The sequence below is a fragment of the Ipomoea triloba genome, chromosome 4 (genome assembly GCF_003576645.1).
Source record: "Ipomoea triloba cultivar NCNSP0323 chromosome 4, ASM357664v1".
Taxonomy (NCBI): domain Eukaryota; kingdom Viridiplantae; phylum Streptophyta; class Magnoliopsida; order Solanales; family Convolvulaceae; genus Ipomoea; species Ipomoea triloba.
The window spans coordinates 27,127,450-27,135,760 of record NC_044919.1 but is presented as its reverse complement, the minus strand read 5'-3'; the positions used below and the strand labels follow the sequence as shown (position 1 = coordinate 27,135,760).

General features: G+C 34.0%; 1 protein-coding gene across 1 annotated transcript; it reads right to left on the bottom strand.

The window, feature by feature from the left end:
- Positions 1 to 4,456: 4,456 nt before the first annotated feature.
- LOC116015612 (probable protein phosphatase 2C 74) lies at positions 4,457 to 7,573 on the bottom strand. Its single transcript, XM_031255720.1, has 5 exons — positions 6,877 to 7,573; positions 6,489 to 6,680; positions 5,870 to 6,043; positions 5,518 to 5,697; positions 4,457 to 5,273 (listed from the first exon to the last, which is right to left on the bottom strand). The coding sequence occupies exons 1-5, from the start codon at positions 7,372 to 7,374 to the stop codon at positions 5,115 to 5,117; spliced, it is 1,203 nt and encodes a 400-aa protein (XP_031111580.1). The 5' UTR covers positions 7,375 to 7,573; the 3' UTR covers positions 4,457 to 5,114.
- Between the last annotated feature and the right edge of the window lie 738 nt (positions 7,574 to 8,311).

The following is an 8,311-nucleotide window of genomic DNA, read 5'->3' as shown; positions in this document are numbered from 1 at the left end:
AAAGATACAATTAAATGTATTAATTAATACTTGTAATATTAATATATAATTTATTAATTCATATTAAATTTATTACTAGTATTAATGAATGCACTTACTTGTATCTTTATATAAATATTAATATTAATATTAATATAAAATTTATTAATTTATTTATATTAAATTTATTACTAGTATTAATTAATACAAATAATTGTATCTTTATATAAATATTAATATAAAATTTATTTATAAAATTAAAATGTAATTATATATATGTGTGTATGTATGTGTAGTGTGTGTGTAATATGTATACATATAAACATATATGGTGTTTGTTTAAAAGGTTTGATATGCTTGGTTAGAAATGATCTTAATTCTTAATTAAAAGGTTAAGGGCTCAATTTCTAACTTATACAAAATAAAACAATTTTAATAATATTCATTCAAAAATAATAATAATAATTAACGAGCTGGCCCGTCAGCCCGGTCTACAAGGGCTGTGTTGGCCAAATCCCAACCCGTGGTAAAACGGGTCTTGCCGTCCCAACCCGTGGGAAAACGGGTCTTGCCGTCCCAGCCCGTTTTTGGACCAACCCGAGATGGGCCGGGCTAGCATGTTTTGACAGCTCTAATTGGATGCCATGAATTAATCGACCCCACGACTAATTAAATATAAAATTTTGTTACCGATTAAATTGTGGTGTCACATTATGAGGGATAGATTGGAGGAGAAAAATATTAAGAGTCTCTAGTATATATTACTCTATCTAGACAAACTTATCTTTATTCGAAATGGCTATATATAGATCAAATATATATATAAGTAATAAAAAATAATTAAATATTTTTAATATAAATACAAAAAATAAGTTAATAATTAATTATTTTAATATAATATAAATTATGTGGCTTGTGTTATTTAGTTATTTATTTTTAAAATTATTTAATATAATCATAATTTTAACATTAAGCATCACAATGTTGAGCACTTACTTTTAAATATAGTCCATATAAATACTAGCATTATTATATAATAAAAATCAAATACTTTCCAAAAAAAAAAATCAAATACACACCTCTAACAAAAAACTATATACTCCGTATATACTAACCACTCTACCTTCATCTTACAATCAAATAAAAATTAAAATTTGTACTTCTTAATTTATATCACTCAATTTTCAAAACGGTACATATATTGCACCTCCCGTAGTGTAGTTACCCAACAAGAACATGAGGGTATTATTGTTGAAGAATGAAATGAAGGTAATCCAAGTGTTGATCTTGAAGAAAAAAATGAAGGTAATGAGTATGATGATGAAGAGAATAATGATGATGAACATGATGAAGGTAATAAGGATGTTGAAGAAAATTATGAACATGAATATGAGGATATGGATGTCAATAGTCATGGTGCAGAATTGAAATCAGGAGCAGCACATGCAACAAGCAAAAAAGGGAAATATACAGTTCAAGAAAACACTATTGAGGATGATGAAGTAGAGAGTGTATATTATGAGTCATATAATTCACCTAGTTACCAACCTTAGATAGAAGATGATGAAACTCAACTACAACCGCAATAGTCAAGTGAAGCTAAGGTCAAATGTAAATTTCCATCTTACAATCCAGCTGCTGAATTTCATGAGTTAGAGTTGGGCATGCTTTATGAAGATGCAACACAGTTTAAGAAGGCAATGGTTAATTATGCAGTGCACTTTAAGAGTGACATATGCTATTATAAAAATGAGAGTATGAGAGTGATGTTTAAATGTGCTGGCAGAGTACTAATGGTAAAGGTTGCCCATTTCACTGCAGTGCTTCATGGGAAGAGAAATACAAGTGTTTTCAATTAAAAACTCTTGAGGCCGACCATAATTGCAATCAAAAGTTTAGCTTGCGTTTGGTGAGTCAAAACTGGATAGAAGATAAATATGAGGAAAAAATTAGACATAATTCTTGCATTGGGCCTATAGATCGAGTTGAAAAATCACATTGAGTCAGAATTGAAAATAAATTTAAAGTATTAGCAAAGTGAGAAGAGCAATTACGTTTGTGCTCAAAAAAATTAATGCAAGCTTTGAGGATCAGTTTAGGAGAATAAGGGACTATGCACAAGAGTGTATCAACTCTAACCCAAGAAGCATAGTAGTACTAGAAACCAGTAGGCCAGGGTCACACCTGGCAGTCCTTGTGTGTTCCAAAGAATTTATGTATGTTTAGAGGCATTGAGAAGGGGTTTCTTAGATGGATGTAGAAAGATTATTGGATTGGATGAGTGTTTTCTCAAAGGGTTACTAAACGGAGAAACATATTAGATGCAAACACAGGTACCCTATTGCATGGGCTGTGGTGGAGATTGAGAACACAGATTCATGGTGATGATTTTTAGAGCTGCTAAAAATGATTTGGGAATCACCAACACTTACTCTTAGACCATAATCAGTGACCAGCAGAAGGTATGTACTCTTAACTGTATTTACTAATGTCATTTGCTTAAATATATTTACTGTAGTTCTTTCTTGCTATTTACGGTGTGAAAGATGCTATCTTACTATTGTTGTCTTAGTAGAATCTTAATTTTATTTTATATGATATAGTTGCAGCCTGAGGCAGTGATAGTATCAAATAACATATGAAATAAAAAGCTAATAAAGCTAGCTTGTTTTACATTAGTGTCTAAATTACAGTGACCATTGTATCTTTGCTTCATATACAGTGACTAGTGTCTTACTTACTGCATCATTATCTATATAATTTTAATTTTAGGGATTAACAACTGTTATCCAAGAGTTGTTTCCAGATTTAGAGCACCGGAATTGTGCAAGGCATGTGCATGCAAATTGGAGTAAGCGCCACATAGGAAAGGTTATGAAGAATCACCTTTGGATGTACACCAAGTCAACAATAGAAGTTCAATTTCATGAACAACTAAAAGCCTTAGAAATGAGAGACAAAGAGGCTAAAGCTGGCCTAGAACGGTATCCACCTAAGTTTTGGTGCAAGGCTTTCTTCAGAACAACAAGTAAATGTGACATTGTTGACAACAATATATGTGTAGCATTCAATGGGACTTTGCTTAAAGCAAGATGCAAGCCAATAATTCCCATGCTTGAAGACATTTGAGTAATTGCCATGAGAAGGATAGCCAAAAAATTGAAGTTTGTAGACACTTGGAAAGGTAGATATGGACCACATATTATGAAGAAACTAATTGCAAATAAGAAAGAAAGCATTGGATGGAAGGTACATTGTTTATACCATTTTTTTTTAATAGTATGACATTACATTTGTTGTGATTTAAATTTGAGTGGTAAATTTTGTTGCTTGATTGATTTTAATGGAGATGATGGATACGGGATTAAGAAAGGTCGAAATCATTTCAAAGTCAGGCTTGAAAATAGGACATGTTCGTGTAGATCATAGGATTTGACAGCTATACCTTGTCCTCATGGTACATGTGACATCTTCGACAAGCTAGGGCAGGAACATGGAGGATTATCTTGATCCTTGGTACTCAAAAGAAGCATATCAAAGGACTTATGCACATACTCTTCTATCGATGAATCGAGAACTCTTTTGGCCTAAAACAAATTGTAAGAAAATTTTGGCTCCAATCCCAAAAAAATGTCAAGTAGGCCAAAGAAGAAAGAAACTGTGAGGAAAATGAAGGTTGATCAACTGCTAGCAAGAAGACTCAACTAAGTAGGAAGGGCCGCATAATGAGATATTCAATTTGTAGACAAGAAGCGCACACTAGAGCAAAGTGTGATTTTGTTGGAGGTGTTTTGGGTTAATATTTTGGCAGAAGAGTTGTTTTGGGTTAACGTTTTGGTAACACTAGATTAACAGTATATTTATGCTTATCAAATGTTGTTGTGCTGCAATTAACAATGTATTTTTGCATGGCAGTGCAAACCATATTAACAATATATTACTTTCTGCTTAGCAATGCAAATCTATATTAACATTATATTTTTACTTGCCAAAATATTTGGTATAACTAGTCAGTGTCTACTTTGTATTACGTAGTATATTATTATGCGTGTAATTTCTTAAATTCAAATTATAGTTATATTGTGCATGTAATATGTATGTGTTTTTGCGAAAGTTTTTCAATGTATAAATTTCGATCAAGGAAAACTTCAATTTAATAAATTACATGCGGAGAGAGAAAATTCATAAAATAAAGAAGCTATAGTTGAGGGTCAAATCCTTAGTTTTTTTTGGTCAAATGTTTACTAGGAAAATAATAATAATAAAAATATAAAATAAAAAATCCACGTGGCATCCTAATCAACAAAAACCTATTGGTAACCTGTTAAAAATACTAATTGCCCTTTTTTTTTTACAGGTTCGTGAATTTGGAGCTTATTCAAGTTTGATGTCTTAATTGCTATTCCCAAATAATTCAATGGTCTATTTGTATCTCTTCCCCAATTTAATTGAAAAACATAGAAAACGAACACAATAATTGTTCAATATTCTCGAGATAAACACGGATTTTTATTATTTTTGGCAAGTTGAATACAATTACATATGGGAGAAACTATATATATAAAGAAAAAGTGTGTAGTCAATACTAACTTCCTTGCACTTAATGGGTAATTGTAATCCTCACATCTTGGCAATATGAACCTCAATCTGTACTCACAATATAATCCACATCGCCCAGATGGATCAAGCTATATATGTACGTATGGTACACGTACAAGGAAGAAAAAAGGGTTTAAATTCCAATAATATGTATATTCTCTCGATTCCGCGTACTTGACGCGAAAAGCTTGTATATATATAGACTAATGTTCAAATGAGACACCATCTTCCCGGAAGACTGTGAGACACAACGTACATGAATGCATACAGTCTACTTTATGAATACATACGAACTAGATTGTGTGCATTCATGTTAGGCAATTGCACACAATCTAATTTGTATGCATTCGTGTAGTAGACTGTGAGTATTCACTTTGTGTCTCACAGTCTCACGGAGAGATGTTGTCTCATGTGATTGTAAATCTATATATATATATATATATATATATATATTGGAGGTGGAGTTAAATTTATTAATGAGTAATTGTGTTAGATTATAACTCCAAGCCCCAATGTATGAATAGTATTACTTGTTGCTATGTACTGGTACTGATGAAGAAATTTTGAAGGTTGATGACCATGACTGTTACATCATCAAGGCTGCCCCTCTTTGAAGACAAATCTACAAGCTTCTTGCATGACTTCATTGAGTTGTTCTCACTCAATACCACATCAACAGCCTCTTGATTGCTTACCTATAAAAGCATAATATATAAAACATAAATATGTAGTGGAACTATAACTATACTATCATCTTTTAAAATTAATTGCAAACTTGTTGTTTTTAAATATCTTAACTAGTTAGATAAAATTAAATATTGGACCCTCTAAACTTTGGGGCTTTGTGCTATAGCGCAGTTTGCACAGTCCAAAATCTGGCCCTAACTATTACTATACTAGGATGTTCCTTAAGATATATATATAGGGGTATGTATGTACCTTATCCCACAATCCATCAGAAGCCAAAATGAGGAATTGACAATCTGATGTCAAAGGGAGCTTGAGAATGTCAGGCTCAGAAATGATCAATTCTTTCAAGTGATGGTCTCCAAATGCCCTAGACACTGCCAGGGATCCATTCACTCTCAAAACCCCATTCTGACAATACAGCATCCCACCCTGCAATAATAATATATAAACCAATTAATAATGTTATATATATATATATATATATATATATATGTATATATATGATGCTATATATATAAGTAGTGTTGATGATATGATATGATATAATGCAGCATCTATCTATTCTGTCCGAGAATGAATTGATGGAAGCAGGAAGGCTTACTGATTTTTCAATCCTAGCCCGTTCATCTTCCCTGCTAGCAGGACGATGATCGCTCGTGAGCGAGACCGCAACACTTTTCCTGCTCAAAACCACTCCGCAATCACCCACGTTTGCTACGTGCATTTCTCCATCCTTTATTAGCACACTTGCTGCGCATGCTCCCCCATCCTTACCCTAATTTTGCATTTATTTTACACAATTTTAATCACAAATCTTTGTACTATACAATCCGATTGTATAATAATCTAGTACAATTTAATTAGTTAGATAATTGGACTGCACATTTATTATTATTATTATCATTTATATATTATATACTCAATGCAACATAATTAAGAAGTTTGAATCACTTTTTTTATTTTAACTTTTTAATTGGGGTATAGTGTGCTGATTTTGACTGTGTCGTGGGGACATATATTATATTAATGAAAGAACGAGGTAGAGGTGTGGGATGATATATGCATATGATGAGGTGGCAGTCAAATTGCATAATTTTTTTGGTTTGAAACATGAAGCATGCGTGAATGGTAGATTGGTGGGCAAGCAATGCAATATAATTGAATTCAACAACGAACGACAACTAACATGTCTGTCGGACGGAGCATATGAATTATCGTACCTGGACGAGAAATTGCTTGTCTGTTTCGGAGTAACCTTGGCGTAAGGCATCTTCTATGTAGTTCCCAGATGATGATGATGAAACCTTATTATTCCCATCTTCCAATGAATTCACTATGTTCTTTCCTAGATTTTCAGCTACATAATCCACCGCATTTCGGCCCCCGTGCCCGTCTATCACCACGAAAAACGCCTAACAACCAAACATACACAATCTTATCAAATGCTAATTAATCCACATTCGATCGAATTCCTTGATTAATTACTTGAATATAATACAAATTTGTAAAATTCATTGTCATATTCTTATAATTTTGCAAAATTTGAGGTTTAATTTGTGTGTAAGAACAAATTAATTGATAGGAATTAGGTAGGGTATGATGTCTTACTTGTTTGGAATCACCTAAGATGTCAAGTATGACGCTATGCCCATCTTCCATGACCTCCCTCCTTCCTTTCTTGCTGGCCACGAAATAATCTCTTCCTTCAACTTCCATCTCCGATCTATTATTATTATCCCCAAACCTATTCCTCGCGAGCACGGCGAAATCCGATTCCGGCGAGTACACCGGCACTTGTAGCAGCGCCGGCCGTTTTCTGGAGATCGCCGCCGCCTGCCGGGAGGCCAAAAACGAACCGCCATTATTAATCTCCCGAACGCCGCCGCCGCCTCCGTGCTTGGAAGCCGTCGTCTTGCAGCGGAGGGAAGAAGAAGAAGAAGGAGAAGGAGAAGATGGCGGCATCGGAGACGGAGACGGCGAGGAGATGGCGGCCGCAGACGACATGTGAACGGCGGCGGCTTTTCTGAGGCGGTGGAGAAGATAGAGGACGAGAGAGAGGATTATTGAGAAACGGTTGAGGAATTGTTGAACAAATATGATCATCATATCGGTGAAACACCTTGTAATTGATTAGCTAGGTTTTATGTTGACATATATACATGTATGAATTATAAGAATCATTAAGATTGGAAATCGCAGAGAGGGGGAGAGAGAATTTATACGAGGAATGAATTAAGGAGATGATGAGAAGGGAGAAGCTAAGGGGGCATTGCATTTGCATTAATGGGTCAAAAGATGAAAGAGACAAAAGCTAGCTTTCATATTTGGGTATGATTGATTAACGAGTCAAAAGGGTGGGGAATGATTGATGATTGTTCAAACATATAAATTGTTATAATAATTATTACAACTATTATTATTATTATTATCATTATTATTTGTGGCCGTTTTGTATACGATGAGAGAATATGTTGTGTGTAGGTTGGAAGCTTTCAATGCCGAGGAAAAGGTCCATCCTGCATGCTGCGCCCAAGCATGTTACGCCAACACTTCCCTCGCCTTTCCCTTACAACATGCCCCTAGCTGGTGACTTCTTCTTTTTTATTTTATTTTTAATTACCATGATTTTTTTTACTTAATATTCTCACAATTATAAAAGTAACATAAATTTAATATGAATCGCACCCAAAACAATTTAATATGGATATAAACCATTCATAGACACTAGCTCACATTTTATGGTGTAATATTTGTGTAGAATGAAAAAATATTTTTTTCGCCCTTACCTCTATTTTTGCGCTACTCGAAGGTGCTCATCATCTTGATTGTGCATGCGCAACGTTGACCATGGATTTTCTGTTGTAACGAGTGCTACTGAGTTGAACAACTTCCTTAGTTGCAAAAGTTTGTTTTCATGGTCGACTTCGTGGGATGAAAGGAGGGAAACTTAAATTTTTACCTATGTAGGCGGACGACATCGTGCACACAAAGAACTACAATGTTCCTAGACTACTAAGCTTTCCTATTTTGAATACTAATTACA

Coding starts and splice junctions, on each gene's coding strand:
- LOC116015612 (XM_031255720.1), bottom strand. CDS start 7,374: ATGATGATCATATTTGTTCAACAATTCCTCAACCGTTTCTCAATAATC. Junction 6,681..6,876: donor TCTTAGGTGATTCCAAACAA/GTAAGACATCAT, acceptor TTTGGTTGTTAG/GCGTTTTTCGTGGTGATAGA. Junction 5,274..5,517: donor CTGATGGATTGTGGGATAAG/GTACATACATAC, acceptor ATGCTTTTATAG/GTAAGCAATCAAGAGGCTGT.